The following is a 21,979-nucleotide window of genomic DNA, read 5'->3' as shown; positions in this document are numbered from 1 at the left end:
GCGGAACGTTTTTATGAGTGGGGGGCTGACAGGCGGGTTCCAGGGGCCCGCCGTAGGACCCCTGGCGGGGGTTCAGGGGGCAGAGTCCCCTGAAGCTCCTCGATTTTAATCATATTGATAACCCATTCTGAGACCCTGTTCACATTTCTTCTAGTGGGGACTATTAAAAAAATCTATTTTCTCTTTCTGTGCCTTCCGGTATGAGTTAAATTAATCTTAAATTACTGTGTTTAACTTTGCTACTTTGAATTCTGCAACATCAACTATCATTAGCAGGTCCTTACAAGGAAATTTCCTAAATAGAGACTTAACAAAGCTCATTGAGATATTCTGATGCTAGATGCTAACCTAAATTTAATGAAGTAAAATGTGTTTTGATGTGATGACGCAAGGTTTTTTGTCAAGGAACTAGGAACGTTTCAGATTGTGTTTGTGGGGAGGGGACTGAGTATGAATATGCATTTAGGTTGCTTACAAACTTAGGACTGAAAAAAAATCGAAATAGAGCTAGCCTTAGTATCTCAGTAAAATTATATACATGGATGACACGTTACTTCATCAATGCACAGCTATATTAATGATCTTTTAAAATGGAAATATAAATGAATAATGCCACAGTTGCTCTACTGGCCTGTTCACCTTTATATATCAAATTTCATATGAAAACTGATATCATAATTTTACTGACCTCATTATGATATCGCAAAAGTATAAACTGATGTACGTCGGTGGACAGAAATACAAATCACTTTTACCAAGGAAGAGTAAAATTACCGTATGTGATCTAATGATGGGAACAACTTCCTCCAGCAAAGTCGTGTTCCGTGAATACACCAAGCTTCACCTTCCTTCTGTCATTCTTTTGTACAAAGTCATTGGCAATAGAAATGAGGTCTAACGATGCTGTGCATTCCTTGTGGATGTGGAGAACTGCAAAACTATTAAAACGAGATTGGTTCATTGTTGATCGTAGCCATGTCTTGAGTCTTCTGGCCGTCGAGAAGCTCCTTTCTCCTACAGCATTAGTTGATGGGTTAACAGGCAGGAGTTTGACCAGAATTATCACTTCTGAGATTTGGCATCTTTGAGGTTCTTTCAGCTGCTTCACGGCCAGATAAATGTCGTTGAAGCATTCAAAGTGACGTTCTTCAAAGTCACCGCGTAACAGTCCATTGAGGAGAGGTAGTTGTGCCTTGAGAGAAAGGATGTCCAGATCATCGCCGTATTTGTCCGCCAAGTACTTCAGCTCATCAGGAGTATCCTCTTCTCGAAGAGATTTCAAGAGGAGATCTTCCATATGTCGATACGCCTGGAAGCCTGGCTGATCAAAACTACGGTTGATTGCGTTAATGGTAAGGTCAAGAACCTCAAAGTACTGCCTTCTGTAGAATTCCTTTGGAGACGACGGGAACGATGGCTCACTGGTTCCTACCTCAAAACGCTTGGGCGCTCTCTTCTGTCTTGGCATTTGAGGTTCGGAAATGTTGAGCTCCATTGCCTTTCGGTGCACTTCTTCATATATCTTGTCAAAATTACCATCATTCCTCATTTTATCAAGAACGCCTGATACCAGTTTTGCATTTTGTTGCCCCTGTGCTGCAGACATGCAGGTCTTCTGCAATGTTTTTCACAAATTGTCCGTCAAAGAGTACACGGCGACACCAAGATGAAGAGTAAAGAAGTACTCAAATTTCTCCATTTGGGATCTGACACCTATTATTCGTGCCCTTATTTCAGAGTCTAGACGATCTTCCAGACAAACGTCCCACTCCAAGAGAAGCGCTTCGTAGTTGGCAATGATACGGTCGAAGCTTTGGCCGCGAACTGTCCAGCGAGTTGGGCAAATCACCTTTAGACCTGCTGTTTCTAGGTTAATGTCAGCTTTTATTTTTTCGAGCAGACCTTGACGCTTTGGTGAAAATTTTATAAGCTTGCAGATTTCGTATATGATGTCTAGGGTATCAGCTAACAACTTAGACGCTTTTGTTGCGTCACATACTGCCAAATTTATGGTATTCCCATGGCAATGTGTATAGTGTGCCTTAGGAGCATCTTTGAGGATTTGTTCAGCAACACCTCTTCGTGATCCAGCCATAGGACATCCGGCATCGTAGCACTGGCCCCGACAGTTGGTCAGGGTCAAGTTCATCCGAATTATCGCGTCCTTGATGGCCAATACGATGGTATCTGCCTTTATGGTGGGGATTTCATAAAATCCGATGAAGTCCTCGTTGGGTTCCAGATTGTCGTCAATCCATCGAATACATATTGTAAGCTGTTCCTTGTTTGCAACGTCAGTGCATTCATCGGCAAGGATGGAGAAATAATGACCGTTTCTGATACAAGACGCCACATCTCGCAACACCTGCAATGCCATTACCTCTAATATTTCGTTCTGAACATCATGTGTAACATACTTGTTTGTTTTTTTTTCTGAAGCCACTCTATCATTTTAGAATTGTCCTTTGCTCTGAGGTGATAAAGCTGTATGAAGGTCGATTCTTCATCGCTGTGTCATTGCAAAGCCAGTCCCTGTCTAGCCAAGAACTGTAAGTTCTCGATGATCTTGGCCATGTTGCTCCTAGATTCTTTCTTCTCTTCTCCCATTGTCATGTCCAACATTTCGCCAATGTCAGAACATGTTTTGGGAAGAACTATTACATTTTCTACTGCCATTTCATGGCACTGCGACATTTGGTGATCTCGAAACTTTTCCCTTGCCTTCTTCCAGTTTGAAAAGCCATCTCGGAGGAAAGCCGATTCCTTGTACTTTGCATTGAGTTTCTGCTCTTTTTCTGCCAGTAAGCAGGTGTGACAAAGAACCGTACCTGAAAACTCTATGTAGTGTAACCAAGGAAATTCTTCGTACCATGACGGTTGAAATGATCGTTTGAATTGCTTGCATTCCCTTTTGGGGTACTGGAAATTTCGTGGTTGATTTGGTTTTGACGGGATTATCAATTCCGCCTGTAAACTGTCATCCATACTTGCTTTGCTACCTACAGAAGAATGGATGCCTTCTGAAGCTGTCGATAGACCAACAGTTTCTACTGACGACCCGCTTTGCTGAACCTCTGCCTTCTTTATAGTTTGTTCACATTTCCCTTGTTTAACAGGCAGCTTGCGACCACAGAACTTTTCCATCGATTACTGTATTTTTCTTTTTTTGGAAGGTGCTTTGGTCTGACCTATTGAAATATGAAAAGAAATGACTGTAGGACGTTTCCCTATTCAAATCGCCCTATTTTTTCATTTGGGTCATTTTTGGCAGAAAGGGTACCCATTATTAGGGATTTTTAAAAAGAACAATTGACCCATTTCAAGGGGCTTTTTTATAGGGTACGTTCTACATTCACATCCATTGTGGAATACTCCATGATGCGCAGGAAGTCATTATCTCATATAACGTACCCATCCAGGTCCATATGAAGCTACCCAGTTAGCTGATAACATACCCATCCCGCGCCGGTCCGTACGAAGCTATCCAGTTAACTGCGTGCAGCCGACCGGCCAGCGAGGGATTGGGCCGAGCGCACACCCGTGATTTTTAAATGTTGCATTTGAAATTTAAAAATCACGCGTGTGCGCAACGTGTACACATCGAGCATGAGCGACAATAAAGATGAGAATCGGTGCGAGAACTCCGGGCGAAAACTGGAAGAATATCATTTTGAGCGATAAACTTACCCATATTTAGGTCAAAATGGATTGGGGGGGGGGCATATTCAAGGATTTTCCGGTACAAATCATACCCCATGTTTATGGTTTTCTTGGGAAAAAAGTAACCTATTAGAGCGGCATACACCCATTAGGCGAGTACCTCTCCCCACCCCTCCGCCCGCCCGCGCAGTTAGAACGCACATATGAATGTGACCACGTGGCGGATACGGCAGCTGCACACTGCTAAATCCAAAATATCCTCCGACCATGTGATGGGTGAATACAATCATTGAATCTGTTACCAGTGGCAAAATTAACCATGTTTAACTGAGCAGACACAAAATGTTCAAGTTTTCCACATATAAGGTCTAGGTTTCAGGTTATCAAAAAGTTTACAGTACTGTGGACATAGGCTGATTATTAAACATGGAACTTGATTAAAGCCAGACGAAACACATGGAATTTCAGTAATATGTTTCAAATCAAATTACTTTGTGTTGTGTTTTCACTTCATCAAACTAAGCTGTGCGTAAAGCTGTATGCCTGTACATAGATTTTTGAATGCAGTTCATATTCTTGGAATTCACAATGTTCTCGTTTCTTTAATTATCAAAGACTCGGCATTTTCTGAAAATCTTAACTGTAAAATTGTAATTACATTGGGGGAAAGGGGGTGGAACGGGATATTGACAATTTAGACCAGTCTCACGTACAGGTCATGTTTCCATTTATGTTTTGAATATCAAATTCAGGGCTGCCACTCTAAACTTTTATTAATAAGTTTTAATTAATAATTATAAATAATTACCCATACCCACATGGTTACTGATCTTTATTGAGTGGGATTACCTTGAACATAATTGTCATTGGATTTGCTCAAATTTAACAAAAGTTAACAATTTAGAAAACCCCACACCCCTGCGAGTGTCCAAACTTGATTAAAACCATCCCGCGTGTCAGAGTTGTGCACAGTAGGCCTATTAAATGCTTAATTGTAAATAAATAGCCTACAACTTACAAGGCCACAATACATAACATAACTGCCCAAGAACAAACTGACAATTATTAATCTAAGTTTATTTTGTACCTCACTCTCCTGATTCTCACTGGTAGAAGCATGATCCATCTTGAGCTTAAATTCTGTATCAAGGCATCTGACGGAAATTTTGGAGTCATAATGAGACGCCTGGTAGGTTTTAGAATTAGCCTGAGCCAACTTCGTGTGTAGTTTATCATTCACACATGTACGTTATGTGTATGCATACTGTGTTACGATTTGTTTCGGTTCTTATAATGCATATATTCGTGTGTGTTGTGATAGTTAGCTCGCCACCACGCACGCAAGGTCCACGAATAAAAAAAACAAACATCGTCACATTCTATTTGAAGTCACGCAACAATACGAGCGCACAGCCCCATGCAACACATACATGATTGATATAGTGTGTGTCTACATCTCTGTAAGATAACGGTCATAATATGCAATCAAATACAGGGCACGGTATGTAGTACAGATCCGTACGTGCGCCGTAGGCCTCGCTAGTTTATTTATTTTTTTTTTTATGTCGCGCACCTACGTCACCGCTCGTGTAGTCATGTAGGAATTTAAATAGGATAAAACAAACTATATTGATACCAGCAGGATGTACCAAGCAACAGAATAATGAAAATTTCATTTTAACAAAGAATCAAAATATTAATTATCTATCTGCGACATTTCATTTTTTTGCACTATTGAAAAAAAATGGTTGTTAGACAAAAGTGTGGGGAGCTGCAGCCCCCCCCCCCGGTTCCGCAGCCTCTGGATACCATCCTTTCCAGGAGATTTATTTTTTGTGTTTTTGATGGCAGTTGTTACTTCCGTTACCGTGATATCTTTTTATTAGTTGATGAGTGCTCAAGTCTGTTTTCTCTGGTTGTAATAATGTGCTTACTGGGAATATAGGTGTGTATACGCTTTTGTTGTGATCATTAAAATTATTGACTGTATTATAGAAATATCGGTTCGTGTCTGGTTCATGATGTGTTATTCCAGGTGTTTTTTAAAAATCTCAGCTTTTTCTATGTTAGCGTACGCTGTTACTCCATCCAGTTCAAGTGATGGGAATACTGTGTATGTTGTACCTATATTCGTAAATCTTTTTAAGTGTGTCCAGAATTGTTTTGGATCTGTTTTGTGATTTAGTTCTGAACAGAAGGTGTTCCAGTTATCTTGTTTTTGTTGTCGGATTAGATGTCTTGTCTTATTTCTTATAGTGTTGATCTGAGTTTTTAGCGTGGGGTTGTGATTTTGTTTGTACTGTCTGCGTAGTTTTCTTCTGTCCTTTATTAAGTGTATTATATCTTGATGTGGTTTCCATGAGTGAGTTGTTGTGATGTGTTCTTGTTTCGGTATGTTGGCTGCATGTTTCAGACACTCGGAGATTATATGACTATATGCATCGATATCTGATGCTTCCTCGGCAATATTTAGGACTTTTCAGATGGTAAAATTTGATTTATGACAGTTTGAAATAATGGCCAATTTGCTTTGTTACAATTCTGTTTAATTTTAACTTTAATTTTGTTTAAGTGGGGGGTGAGATTGAAGATGCACAAAACTGGGAGGTGGTCACTATCTAAATCGTGACCAACATGAAAGTTTACAAATTTGCGACTCGTATTATACAAACACAGGTATAGGTCTAGTATTTCACTGGTGCCGTGTGCGTACGAGATATGTGTCGGTGTTGCATCGTTTAATAAAATAAAGTTAGTTTCATCTAGAAATTGATAAAGTATTTTGCCATTTTCATTTGTACTTCGACAGTTGAATGCTGTATGTTTGTTTACTATTTAAATCAACTGTAGTGATTAGATTGGGATTTTTATTATACAGTGAATGCAAAAGATTTGCATCCAACACTGTACTAGGCGAGTAGTAGATGCCCGCCACAGTGACGTCAGTATGATTGTGTTTTTATGTTGATAACTATGGAGTCGTTAGGGGAAGGTAGGTTAAGTTCCTGAGTTATAAGTTCAGTCCTGTACAATAATAAAAGTCCTCGGCTGGGATCTCTAGTATCCTTCCTGCCATGTCTGATAATGGAGTATCCTTTTAATTTGAAGCGATGGTATGTATAGAGGGCAGTTTCACTAATTATAATAACATCAGGTTTTAAGGAGTAAGTTATATCTACAATTTCATGTTTCTCGGAAACAAGAGCACCCTGGATATTGATGTGTAGCACTGTAAATTTATCCATGTTTAAAGGAGTTAACGATGGAGGTTAAAATTTGCGGCAAGAATTTGTGGATGTTTTTCAGAATGATTTTAACAATTATGTCTGTGAAACTGTTGGTATTAGTAGGGTTTGTATATTCTGCCATAATTTCCGAGAAGGTGGAAGTAATGGCAATTGTCTGTGTGGTTTTGGTAGCCGTTGGCCGGGTTGGATGTGTGTCTTGAGGTAGTTTGGGTGAATCGTTTTTACGTGATGATTGTTTTTCCTGTCTGAGTGATGATGTCTTGACCATTGCAGCATAAGTGTTTGTGTATTTGTGTTTTCTGGTGCTGTAGTGGTAGGTAGGTGTATTGGTTGGTGATTGTCTCACAAAGCTCTTCAGTTGTTTCTTTTGTGAATTTTGTGCGATATTGAAAACAAAGAAACGCTACACTTTTAAGATTTCAGTTCCCCTTGAATCTCCCCCTCTAACTAAAATCGTAATGAAACGGACAGTAATTGAACTATAAGGTCAGGACAAATACATTTAAGCTCTTATGACTCCTATTTCGAGAAATCAAGCGTGATGTGACACGACACACCCACTAGCTTTTGTATTGGTTAGATAGTAGGATAGGACGAGACCAATGTATCTAAGACCACGTTTTTTTTTTTGTTCCACATTGACTTTAAAATTTATGGTGTCGTGGAATGAGATTTTTGAGGGCTTTTTTTTTTAAACACAAAAGTAGGGTAACCAAAAATACTATTGTCTCACCCCATACGGAGTATTCGAAGAATGATTAGGCCGCTGTGAAGCAATACTGCTCAATAATCACTCAAATATCAAAACACACGAACCCGGCCAGTAGGGCAAATCGAACTAATAAAACCTAACTTTTCTAACAATAAGACTTTCTCTGTCTAGAAGATTTGTCGCCAAATCAGACTTTTTTTCTCTTTTATTTATATAATACAATAATTGCAACAATAGTAATAATTATATATATATTTTACAATATACAAAATTATGATAATGTATTATAACAAAGTTACATACTTAATAACAAACAAAAACAAGTAGACGTAAACATATTTCAACACAACTTTTCCAAAATAGGAGAAATAATACATAATACCATTTACTGCTCCTACATCTAACAGTAAATATTTAAATTCCCAATTAAGATAATTTTTAGGAAAACATTTTTTATATAGTCATAATTTTTACAATATAAAGTGGCCCGGCATGGCCAAGCGTGTTAAGGCGTGCGATTTGTAATCTGAGGGTCGTGGGTTTGCATCCCCGTCGCGCCAAACATGCTCGCCCTTTCAGCCGTTGGGACGTTATAATGTTAAGATCAATCCACTATTCGTTGGTTAAAGAGTAGCACAAGAGTTGGCGGTGGGCGGTGATGACTAGCTGCCTTCCCTCTAGTCTTACACTGCTAAATTAGGGACGACTACCACAGATAGTCCTCCAGTAGCTTTGTGTGAAATTCAAAAACAAACAATATAAAATTATGTCCTTGTGTTTCCATCTCTCCACAGAGACATAAACTAGATTTTCTATGAAATCTCGCTTGGTAATCTGGGAAAACTCCATGATTTGTTAACATTTGATTAATATAAAAATCTCCTTTGCATCTGTTAAAATTTACTTTATTTAAATACTTATAAGTAAATCTTCCAATGGAGGGATTGTCCTATCTCCATTGCCAATTAATCAATAATTCCTTATTTAATTCTGTTTTAATTTGTTTCTTACTATAGCCAAATTCAGCATCAATGTCCATTTTATCTGTGGCTTCCTCAGCCTTAAGATCTATTATTTCATTATAAATGATCCCAATCTGGGCTTTAACCCAAACAAAAGTAATATTAAGATTATTGTAAATTATATACTCTTTAATTTTATTAAATAAATAATTATCTTTTATATGATTTAAGTGCCATTAATGATGTCCTTCGATCAGAATAAATTGCCACTTCATAAATGTTATTTACCATATAATCAATAGACTTAAAAATTGCAACATGTTCAGCCATAAATACTGTTATCATTCAACCCAAACATGCTCTCATTTTCAATTTCATCATTATAAATATATAAGCACACCCAACTTTATTGTTAATTATCGAACCATCTGTGGAAAATTTATTACTGAATTGTTTTAGATCTTCATCATAGTACCAATTAAAACTATGATTAAACCAAGGAGCTAAGTTTAGCTTCGTTAGAATTTCAATATTTTCTGATCCAATTACCTCATCTTCTATTTTAACATTTTGTTTAGGATAAACCAGTTCATAAAACTTAACACCAACTTCTAGTGTTAGATCTGAAGGGGGGGAATCCCCATTAAAGTATTAAGTGTTATAATTGGCTACAGTTTTATAGGTCTTTGAGATTGGAAATATTGCAATTCTTTGAACTTTCAAAATTTTATTTTTAATCCTTTCTGTATGTTCAAACCAGATCTCGTATTTGTATGTTATTTTTTCTATACCTAATTTTTATAAATATCTTTGAAAATTTTTGGTTTTAGGCCCCAAGTGGCTCTTGAAATCTGCTTTAATTTTAACTATAACCAATATAGTTTCATGTTAGTTACAATACCCACTATTTCAGTTTTTTAGTGAATTTAATTCTTTTATTACTAATAGTAATTGTCGGTATATGTGTACTATTCTTGCCTTTATAAATTAAAATGAAATTTGATTTGTCTATGTTAAGTTCTAAATTGTCTAAAATCCAATTGTTGACCTTGTTTAATATGTCTTCAGATAATGACATAAATATAAAGCTTTTGCTCGCATTAAAATAATTGTCATCAGCAAACACTTGTATGTATGTATTACTCATACTCTTTAATTTTAGCATTCCATCAATGTAAAGGTTCCACAAAATAGGACCCAAACTAGATCCTTGTGGAATCCCCTTATTATATTTCTTGCATATACTTTCCATTGAAACTTGTCTATTTTGAATAAAATCAATAATCACCTTTTTCAATTTAAAAGTAGGGTAAACCAAAAGTCTAATTATTTACATAATTAGAATTTAAACATCTGCATATTGTGAAATTAAAAAAAAAATTGTCTTCCTGATTTACCTCAAACTTGGTAATGCTATAGTCCAACGTAGATTGGTCATGCTCGATATACTGGCTGTGAGTGTAAATAAGATAGATAAAGAAAGGGAGAGAATGTATGAGAATACATAAGAGCTAAAATGGATATGGGATAGAAGTTGGATACTCTGGTGAGTTATGTAGTTTTATTATTTTGTGCAAGAAACTTTTTATTTATGATATATGCTTGGGGCATTTTCTTTACCGTATAAAGAACTGAGATATTAAATGTTATATCAATGTGATAAAATTATAAGCCAAGTAAGTTAAAATGTCGCCAAAATGGATACATGATATATGTTACAACTTGCAAGTACAAAAATTAGTGTAGGTGCATATACCATAGGCCACTGCTTGCGCTATTAAAAAAAAAATTTACTGTTGACCCCAACCTCTAACTTTTTGCAATATTTGGTGTTCCATTAAATTTCAGTTTGGAGAAAACTGCGGTGCTTTCTTGAAGCAAGGAAAATCATTTAACATGAATTTTGTAAGAAACTGTTTGTTTTTAGGGCCAGCAGGTGTTGTTTTTGAAGTGTTTTAATCCCACCATACTTCTACTTAAAATCTCAAGTGTATGTTAAGAGAATATGTAGCATACTTTAAGTTGTAAAGAATACACTATTTTATATTTAGACAAAGGGATTGGGGTGGTGGTGGGGGAAATGTATATATTCTGATTATTTTCATAAATCTAAAGTTTATGGATCTTGTTTGGAATGAATGCCTACTATGGTCTGTTTCAATTTGTCATGAATAAGAGAAGTCCACATTTCTCAAAGTACTCTAGTAAGTATTTTATTCATAATCCATACATCAGTTTTTGGTTTTATACAGATGTATTTTGCTTCTTAACTTCTAATTGGTTAACAAGTTTTTTTAAATAGCTTGTAAATTTGCTACCAGTTTTGAAATGAATTGGTGTGAAGGCCCTTACCATAATCCTAAATTATCTAGATGTTATGTATTTTTGTGAATGGAGGACAGTCCCGGTGGGTTAAATATACATGTAGTTAGTTTGATCAGAAGTATTTGATCTTTAAGTTAGAAATATAATCAATCAAAATACAAACCTTTAACTCCGTAAGTATAATCTGTGAAACTTTAGTCTTGTTTTCTAAAATTCATCAGCATTTTAGTTTTAAAACCATTACTTTTTAGCGCATATATTATTGTTTTTATTTATTTTTTTGTTTTAAGTTACACATTTGTAGTAGAGCAGATGTTGCTACAAACTTCTTAGTAAAACTAATCTTTCACAGATGATACTAAATTGCAAACAAACACTAAAAAAACAAAATTTCATGTTAACATACAAAAAATATTTTAATTTCAAATAAGTACAGTACTTATATTCTGTGACATGATTTTCTGATTGCTCGGTTTGAGACTTGGTTATGGAATGAAAGGCTTTCTTGTTCATGTAAGAGATGCAGTGTGCTTGACATCTTAGATTATTTTGCTTTCAATCAAAAGTTCTTGGAAATACAAGTATCTGTATTTCTAACTACTCAAGAATATAAAAAGGTAAAATGATATAACAGTCCTGTTCACTTAAGTTCAACACAAATAAATTGATATGTAATTTGTTCTTGTGCCACATTCATCCACATAAACAATTGTCTATTGTTTTTTATAATTATATTTGAAGTCCAATCAATCAGGGGCACCCTCAGAGCGCTTCTGTTTAATTCGTAAAATATAATTTGTTTTAACTTGTGTATTTGAATATGTATATAAATAAAACCAAAAACTGCACAACTTGAACTACATTAAAAACATTATTCTAAATTTTTTTCCCCCACATATCGTCAGTGTCATTGCATTCAGGAAGTGTAAGTAGGAGAGTTAATCACAAGTTTTAACTCTACAAACTTTTTTTCGCTTCAACTTTTCCAAGTGAATGCATTGCATTAAAATACAAACTTAATTCTTATTTAAATACTTTAAAATAATGCTCGCAAAGATACGTTGAACAAATGGTATGAGTATCTTAAGGGCTTTCTTAGCAATAAGAGGGTACGCTACGATTTGGTGACACCAAAACGTTGAGAGCGTTGTTGTTCTGAAAAGTTGATGTTGAATCTGGCTCTGCTGAAGTTCAATAATTTTGTCAAGGAATTCATCATTGACATCTGCTGTTGCAACACTAAATGTGAATGGCTGTCTCACCCATGCTGATATGACTCTCTGGTGGGGAAGTATCTGTCGATAGACTTTGTGAGCTCATCTAAGCGCATGGCAATTGCTTGCTTCAGTTTCCCGGGTACAGAGATGTCTCCAATTTCAGACACATCTTCTGTCTTACACAGTTGTCCAGCAGGGGAAAGTTTGCGAAGTTACCATTCTCTGTTCGTCGTTTCCATAACGGTGATATTGACTCCACTGTGCTGCATCTGTTGATTTGAAATGATTGACAGCATTGAAGATATCAGCCATGTACGCCAAAATGAGAATGAACTCAGATTTTTCGAAGCAATTTGCATGACAATGTTGGTGCTCTCACAAAAACGGCTAATTCCACACGCATGACAAAAACACAATTCAGCACCTTTCCCTGGGATAACCACCGAACATTAGAATGGTACAGAAGTACCTTGAATTCAGAGCCCATTTTATTACACAGCTCTTTGAAGATGCAGTGCTTCAGGGCACTATTTTGCACAAAGTTCACATTTTCCACTACAATTTTTAATACTTCTGCTAGTTTTAAAGGCAAGGTTTGTGTTGCCAGTGCATGCCTGTGCAGAACACAGTGCGTTACAATGATGTGTGGTGCATCAGTTTTCACCAGCGCACCAAAACCAGAGTTTCATCCCAGCATGACTAGAGCTCCATCCGAACAAACTGCAGAAACCATATCTCACGAAAGAGCGTTGTCTCTAAAGAAGTCATCCACAAGTTTCTTCATGTCAGCTGCCTTAGAAGACTTTATTTATTTTGTAATCCTCTTACAACAACATTTATCTCGTCATCCTTCACATAGCTCACGAATACAAGAAGCTGGCTTACATTGGAAATGTTGGTGGTCTCGTCGAGTTGACGGCTGAATTTTGCTGGGCTTGAAATCACATCTGCAACTACTTGAGCCAAGATGTCATTGCTTGTGTCATTTATTCTGCTGCTGATGGTGTCATTTGAAAGAGGAATTTAGGATAACTTATTTTCAGCAGCTTTTCCAAGCATGATATTTGCAGTCTTCAGTGCAGCTAGTTTTACAAGTGCTTCACCAATGGTGTGTGGTTTGCCGTGCTTTGCGATCAAGTACGTAACTCCATACGATGCTGTGAGGATCGTTTTGTCAATGAGTACAAAGCCAAGAACGGTCAAAGTAGCCTTTTCATCGCACCTGGCTCTCTTTACCTTGAATTCAGCAAGCATTGTGTTATATTTCCCATCTCCATGCAGCTTTAGGGAGTGTTCTCTTAGTTTTGCCGGTGCTAGACGAGAATTGCTCAACTTGGCATTGCAAATCATGCATTGAGGACGCTGACTCTCATCATGTTCCGTTATACACGTGATTCCATATTGTATGTATTCGTCCGACCACTTTCTGTTTTTGCTCAACATAGTTAGTATGAAGGGATTGAAAGATTAGATAAAAAATCACAAAAGATGCACGATTATTACAGTCACAAGTCGACTGCTAAGCACACGAAGTTGCCTGCAGCATAAATATTAAGGCCAAGTGGAGCTTGATGTCACGAATCATACGAGTGGGATGAACGGAACGGGACATGCACACGTGTGTGTTTGTGTCTTGACATCCGCCTAACTCCTGAGACTGACTCACTGAACCCCTGGGGTTCGATTGAACCCAAGTTAAGAACCACTGAGTCTAGAATAATGCGACTTTGGCAGGACTGTTCCATTCACAGATTTCCATGTTTTTGTAGGTTCTTTTCATGTGTGCTGCATAGCCAACAGGTATTGAAGGGTGAACGTTGTCATTGTGTAGCAGAACAACTTTGAGGCTTAACATTGATGAATCAATAAAGAAACTCCACTCTTGCGGGTCATGGTCATAACCTAAAGCAGAGAACAATTTTTTGATGTCAACACAGAAACTGGCTGTCAACTTGTGCAAAGAATTTGGTTATATCATCTAAAAACAAATTTTTGTACCTGGTGACAGCAAACACTATTCCTGCAGTCTCAAACTCAGCAATTTGGCTTTTGGGAGACCCAAATCTCTGACCAGATTGTTTAGTTCTGACTGTGTTATGAGATGTGGATCGCCAGAGGAGCATGGTTCAAAATCCAGATCAATATCATTGCCAGTTCTCCGCATTGTAGTTTCTTCATCTGGTTCATCTAAGGTCCATTCCGCTGGTGTTTTCGGAATTGGAAGACTGTCATAATGTGGCACGGGTCTCGTTGCTGAAGGTAGATTAGGGTATTCAATTGACTTCTTGTGTTTGGCAGAAAAACCAGACACATTAGTCAAACAGAAGTAACCTTCCGCCATATAGTCTTTCTGTTCTCGCCATATCATTGGGACAGCAAATAGCACTGTCTTTTGAGTGCCTCTGAGCCAATCTCTCAGACAGACGGCACATGTCACACAACAAATGTGAGGCGCCCTTTACTGGTCTTGATTACCAATTTTACATCCGAAGTACAGATGATATGCTTTTTTCACAGGAGCATTCATTGAGTGTCTCTGATGAACAAGCATATACTCGCCACAAACATAGCAGTATGTAACTTGGTTGTTACGACATTGACGAGACATATTGACAGACACCAATCGTCTAGTAAAACGTCTATAACATCTAACTTGCTTGTTACAGTGCTACTAAGGCAATGCTATATTTTGAAACAATACATACACACTATAAGGCCAATATTAATCCAATGAGCAGCATCTCTGTATGCAAGTCAATTTTAAGGCTATTTGCATGATTCGAAGGAATGATTCCTTTTCAAACTTTCCATTAATATTGTCAAATATGACTGGCTTTACTACAGTCTTCTCCAGTTGTAAGACAAATACCATAAGTAATTAGTGAAAATTTTGGATCTGTTGATGGCAAGTGTCTACTGGATTCATTTTATGCAACCCTGTATCATTTAAACCATCCATGCCTGTGTTAAAGGGATGAGACTTGCAGTGTAGTACAGGGGCTGTGTAGTAAGAGAGGTCTATATGATTAATGTTTTAGTATAGATGGATTTTATATACAAGGTTATTATAAAGTCCTTGTGCAGTTTTTTAAAGTTTTATAACTTCAGGTCTATACATGATGATAAACCTGTGTGTGTATATATAATACTATAATAATAATAATAATAATAATAATAATAATAATAATAATAATAATAATAATAATAAAAGTGTTAATGAAAGAATATTATATTTTTATATAGATTTATTCTCAAGTTTAATTTTCAACATGTCCACCATAATTATGCATACGGGCCATTTTCATTTTAATGCCCAAATAACGGTCAAGACATAATAATAATAAAAAAAAGGTTCTCGTGTGTGTTTTATATGATTATATATAATATATATTACTCTCCATGTACATGTTTTAGTAGAGTGCAAACATGATTTTAATTTTTAATAAACTTAGAGAAATTTTGCTGATATGATGAGAACGGAAAAGACAGACCTACAAATATTAAAGACCCTGTTGTAACGGTAAAAACATAAAATTGATAGTACTTTTATGTTAAAGCTAGCAATTAATATCAAACCATATAGAACTTAAGCAAAACATTATGCCTTATATTGACTTTGAGTATTTATAAATATATGCAGTGAGTGTTCATTGCCAAGCATTTTCCAGTCTTTACTGTTACCATCATAATTTTAAAGATAATCTTATAATGGTAGACATTTCATTCCCTATAATATGAACCCCTTGATTTACACAAAGCAATTACATCATTGTAGTGTATAAACATAAACCCATTGATTTGTACAAAAATCAATTACATCCCTGTAGTATGTTAGGGATAGGTCTATAATAAACACTAACTTTACAGCTAACCCAGTGGGAATTATGACGTATTTTTGTTGGTTTAGGTCAGTCATGACCATAACCAAGGAGCAACGTCAATGTGATGTTGTCATTCTGACCTACAGCGACGTTGTAATACCGACATTGAAGGAATGTCTAGTGAGGGTTGTCAGCCTTTCCGTAAATATTGGGATATGGTCAAAAGTTCAGAACCTGACCTCGTATTACTTCAGAGTTCACTATAGCTCACACATTTCACATAATCAATTTTAATTCCATTCGAATTTCATTTACATTTCCTTTTTTCATGAGTTTAGGAGCTTTTGTTGCAGGCGATCTGATTGATGGATCCCTGTTCTAGCCAAGCAGCAGTTTTGAGTAGATTTATTTTCTGTTTTAGGGTTTGAATGTTATTTTTCAGCTTTCTTATTTGCTTTTCTTGCTTCCCAATAGCTCTGTAAGCTTTTCTGTCAGCCCTTCTAACTTTTTTTCTTCCAACTTGTTTCTGATGATTTGAGGGACAGGCCCAGGGAGACCCAGGTGAATGAGGTGATGTTGGTGGGTTTCCAGTTTTTCCATTGCTGCAACTTTCTCATTTGCTTCTTTGGCTCCTTTCCTCACATTTCCATTTTCTCCTTTGTTTCTCTTGTTCTGACTTTGACAGTTTTCTTATGTCCAAAATTTTTCCTTGTGCTTTTCTTTGGTGATATCTTTCTCGTTCTTTCTGCAAATACTGTTGGTGACGTTCTGGATCATACTTTATTTTCTCTCTACACCTCTTCATTGCCTCTGCATTTGACTTCTGTTTTTAGGCAGCATTGCAGCAATTTACAAGATCTGAAATATATAATAAAATATGCCCATTTAGTGATCACAGCAATAAATTTGTCAGTTTAATGTATAAGTTTCTAATATAACTTGACAAATATAAATGTTTCTTCAGCATAATATGTAGACAATATGCTTTAAAAACTTGGCTGCAGATATGAAGCATACATGACAGAGACATAGCCTCATAGGTATAACAAGCTATGTAAATTAATAGGTTAGTCTTTACCTTTATATGCATGTGTTTACCGTTAATGGACCATAATAATGGTAAAGATAATGGTAAAGACATGTACCCTATTACACTGTGACATTGTCTTTTATATACTTTGGTATATGACTTAAAATGAAGATAAACCAAACTCAGATGTTAAACTTTCACTTTTATGTTAATTTTATTCTTGAAACAATGGTAACACTGGTAAAGACAACCTGTTTATATGACAGGTGTGTGTAGCATACTTACAGAGGAAAAAATATTCAGAACTGGTGTAAAATAGTCTGCTCTGCAGAATACATCATGGCTGCCAAACATCCTGGCACGTTTTAGCAATGGCATCTTGTGTTACAAATGTAAACCTTACTTTTAACACAGCCTAGTGGCCAGTGAATAACGGTAAAGACAGTTGTTCATCGGAAAAGCAGGACAGTTTTATAGATTTAATGTTTAAAATTCTTTTTAGGTATGCTAAAAACGTTTATGCATATACAATATGATAATCATGTATATTAAAGATTCATACAAGCAAATATATATGTAACTCTAATGTTTGCCAAAAATGAGTGATTCTGCTTGCTAAGGCTTCAGCTGATCACATAACGACAAGGAAAAATAATGGATATAAACCACTTACACTGTTTTATTTACTTTGATCCATTAGGTTTGCATTTTTTTTATTAACATTATTACAGGCGTCTTTGCTTGATGCAACAATTTTATGCTATCAGTATATTCAAATGCAATATTGTTTATGTCTTTACCGTTATTTGGACGTTTATATGAAAATGGCCCATACAAACTATGATGCCATTTCAAAGTTCTACAAATAAGTTTTGCAGTTGAATTTTGGTAATATTCCAAATCACATTGGTTATCCTTATTTCCAGGTCATCTAAAGAGCAGTGTTTTGAATAAACACTACTCTTCACATGTCCCCATAAAAAGAAATCCAATGGACTAAAATCTGGTGACAGTGGTGATCAGGAGAGTGCTCCACATCTTCCAATCCATCTGTTAGGAAAATTTTCATTAAGAAACTGCCTAACTCTGGGAGCAAAGTGACAAGGTGTGCAGATCTAATCATGTAAGTTCAGGAAGAAAGTAATTTTGCAGCATTTTTGAACTCTCACCGTTAACAACCCATCTTTCAAAAAGAATGGCCCAATTGTGCTGTCCTTTCCTAATGCAGACCAGACATTGATCGTAGGAGAATCTTTCATATTCCTCAAATTCATGTGGCTTTTCAGTGCCCCATATGCAGAAGTTGTCCCTGTAGATTTTACCACTAATGAGAAATGTTGCTTCATTGGAAAACGTCAAATGGTCCAAAAATGAAGCATTATTGAGAAACGTTTTTCATTAAATTGATAAGGTCAATCCTATTTCTGCAAATTAATGAAAACATTAATAATAATAATAAAAGGCAACCAATTTATTGCTGAAGTGCAAAATAAGTGCATTATGCTTTTCTGCTCTTTACAGGTTGATTTTATCAAGCATAAAACTGAAGTTATGAAAGTTCAAAACTTCATAAGGATTTTACAATGACCCTGTACATATATGTAGTGTTTCCTCAGTGAGTAGGTCAGATGAATTATATTAGGTTGAGGAATAATTCGTGAGCGTTTTTAAATAATTTCATTCAAGCATTACATGCAAGACTATACAATACTTCAATGCATGAACACATTACACCCAAAACATTTATTATGAAACTTTATTTCATGTAATATCTAGGTATATAGTATGCATTGTTTTAAACGAAATTGCAAGAAATTAGTCAACAATAAAATCTCCGTTGTTGTTGATAACTTCCTCCCATCGTTCAATAAGTTTCTCAATGCCTCGGCGATAAAAGTCTTTCGGTCTTGACTCAAAGAATTCGTCCAACCAAGCGCTCAATTCCACGTCATTATTGAACGATACTTCGCGCAATGCATTCGAAAGCGATCGAAAGAGATGAAAACCTGATGGCGCCAAGTCTGGCGAATATGGGGGGTGAGGCAGCACTTCCCATTTAAGTTCTTGAATCGCTGCTTTGGTCATATTGGCGATGTGAGGACGAGCGTTGTCGTGCTGCAGAAGAACACTGTTTTGTCGATTTGGTCTTTTTTGCTGAATTGCTCCGTAAAGTCGGTGCAGTTGTTTAACGTAGAGCTCCGCATTAACTGTTTGGTTGCGCCCCAAGCAGTTCGTGATGGATTACGCCTTCCCAGTCCCACCATACACACAACATAGTCTTTCGAGGATGGAGGTATTGTTTTGCTCGAGGAGTCGCTTTTTTGTCGGGGCTGAGCCATTCTTTACGCTGCTTCATATTGATGTACAGGCACCATTTTTCATCGCCAGTGACGATGCGGTAAAGAAAGCGCTCCTTGTGACCATGTGTTGAGCGATGTCGAGCAAGCAAACTGGCGGCAATTGTGATGCGCTGATTTCTATTCTTTTCGCTCAAACAGTGTGGCACCCAAGCGCCGAGTTTCTGAGCCTTGCCCATTGAATGAAGGTGGTTTACCACAGTTTTTTTTGATCACAATCCATCTGCTCCGCTAATTCTCTAGTCGTGTGACGTGGAGAAGCTCTTCATCAAACACAGTGTGTGACCCGTCCTTCAGATCAAAATTACCATTTTTAAAGCGCGAAAACCAACGGCGGGCGGTACTTTCAGGCATTTCTCCTTTGCCATACACAGAACAGATCTCACGAGCAGCTTCAGTGGCGTTAACACCTCGATTAAATGCGAAAAGCAGATGGTGTCGAAAATGCTCGATTTTGTCCACTTGACATTCCATTTAATGAGCTGAAAATGAAAGCAAAAATTAAAGACATATGAAAATCAAACACACCATCTATTAGAGCAAAAAATTATCTACCAAATGACATGAAATATTTTGCGAAAGCGTTTCATTTATGAATATATTATTTTAACTTGAAAAAGCTCACGAATTATTCCTCAACCCAATAGTAAGATTGTTGTGGTGATGTGTGGAATGAACCTGTATGTAAAAGTGGTTATCTACAGTGTGTCCCAAAATAATGTTTACACTCTTTGGATCATTATGACTTGCCTTGTTTATTGATTTTAACAATGAAACAAGATAATATGATAGCCAAAGGATTTATTTAAAGATTTAATACTGAAATGAAGAGACAAAATAAAATTCTTCCCAAGGAAAACTCTCCTTGGTTGAAATTGTAAAATGTCACAATTTGCTTGCTTCACTTCAGGTGTTCAAACTGAAATCCGTTCTGCTCCAGACACATCTGGTAACGGGAAGAAATGGTAGTGCACACATCAAACACCATCTCATCTGGTATTAAAACACATTGTTCTTCAATTGCAACTCTCAATTCATCAATTATTGCCCTTTTTGTGCTGTAAACTTTGTCTTTTAGAAACCCCCACAAAAAGAAATCCATGGGTGTCAAATGTGGTGATCTAGCAGGAAATTCTACACTTCCTTTTTGTCCAATCCATCTGTCTGGCATAGATTCATCCAGATAAGCTCTCACGTCATGATGGAAGTGGGGAGGAGTGCCATCCTGCTGGAAGAAACACTCTTCTCCAAATTGTTTTTTGAGTGGCATGGCAAACTCTTGTAGCATGTTGAGATAATTCAATCCTGTTACAGTGTCTTGGAAAAAGAATGGTCCGATGAGTCCCCTAGTGGACAGACCACACCACACAGTCACTCCAGGCAAATTCAAGTAATGTTCCTCTGTAACATGTGGATTTTCTGTTGCCCAGTAGGTGCAGTTGTGTCGATTTATTGAGCCATTCAGCTTAAACATTGCTTCGTCACTCCAAACAATTTTGAGTGGAAATTCATCATCGCCTGCACATCTAGCAAGATACCATTCACAGAACTCAACCCTTCGATCAGGGTCATCTTCATTCGGAGCGTGAACAAGCGATGGGATGAAACTTTTGAATTGGGAACGCTTCAAAATGCAATGAACGCTGGATTTAGGGATACCTGTTTCATGAGACAGTTGGCGCACTGATTTTCTTGGAGAATTCAGAACATTATCAATGACCTCTTGCTCTCTTGTTGGGCTTGTTGATGATCTTTTTCGACTGGAACGACTCTTTCTCATATGGTGGGGAGTTCCGTGTTCGTCAAACTTGGCGATGATGCGTGAAATGCTGGGGCGAGATGGTGCATCCATATGGAACTTTCTAGTAAAACGTCTTTGCACTTCAGCTTTGTTTTCGACTTTCCAAAAAGTTTTGAGAATGAATGAATATTTTGTGCTCGATTGTAAGCTGATTATTCGCCATGCTTGGACACAAGTCAAATCTGAAACAAAAGAAACGGTTTATTAGCCATACACAGTCAAAGAGTGTAAACGTTATTTTGGGACACCCTGTATTTACTTATTTTAATATTTCAGCTAAAATAAGTGTAACAAATTTTTTGGCTCTTTAGTGTATGACATATTGGTTTCTTTACTGGGCTTTTAAACAACTTAATCAAGAAGCATGGTTTTTAGATAAAGAATTTTAGTTTGGTGTTGGTTCAATAGCAACTTAGCTGTCTCTAAATGTAACTCCTTTGACTACAAGAAAACTGATATGAAAATGATTATATTAACTTTGCCTCTTGTGCTGCCTCACTCTTGCTTACTTTGCTCTTTATAATTTGCTGTTCTTTCAACACATCTGTTGTTCTAACTGACTTGTCAGTAATGTAGGTTATACAGGGTGTTCGGAAAGTCACTGTGCACTTGTATATTTATTAACAGACATGTTTCAATATAAAATACAGGAGGTAAATATGAATGACAATTACAAACAATGTTGAAAGTAATCTCTGTTGGCATCAATACAGGCTTGGATCCTTCTTATTTTGTTCCTAAATGCTGCTATCAGTTGCTGGCTTGAAATAGATGGAATGAATCTTGTTATTCCTGCTTTCAAGTCATTCAGCATGCGCAGACGATCTCAATACACTACAGATTTTG

At 36.7% G+C, this 21,979-nt stretch overlaps 1 protein-coding gene across 1 annotated transcript; it reads right to left on the bottom strand.

The window, feature by feature from the left end:
• Positions 1 to 1,627: 1,627 nt before the first annotated feature.
• LOC143231364 (zinc finger MYM-type protein 1-like) lies at positions 1,628 to 3,144 on the bottom strand. The gene is made up of 2 exons (XM_076465907.1): positions 2,549 to 3,144; positions 1,628 to 2,444 (listed from the first exon to the last, which is right to left on the bottom strand). Exons 1-2 carry the CDS (start codon positions 3,142 to 3,144, stop codon positions 1,628 to 1,630), a joined length of 1,413 nt encoding a protein of 470 aa, XP_076322022.1.
• Positions 3,145 to 21,979: the final 18,835 nt, after the last annotated feature.

Source organism: Tachypleus tridentatus, chromosome 11 (assembly GCF_004210375.1).
Source record: "Tachypleus tridentatus isolate NWPU-2018 chromosome 11, ASM421037v1, whole genome shotgun sequence".
NCBI classification, from domain to species: domain Eukaryota; kingdom Metazoa; phylum Arthropoda; class Merostomata; order Xiphosura; family Limulidae; genus Tachypleus; species Tachypleus tridentatus.
This window is presented reverse-complemented; position numbering and strand designations above follow the sequence as displayed.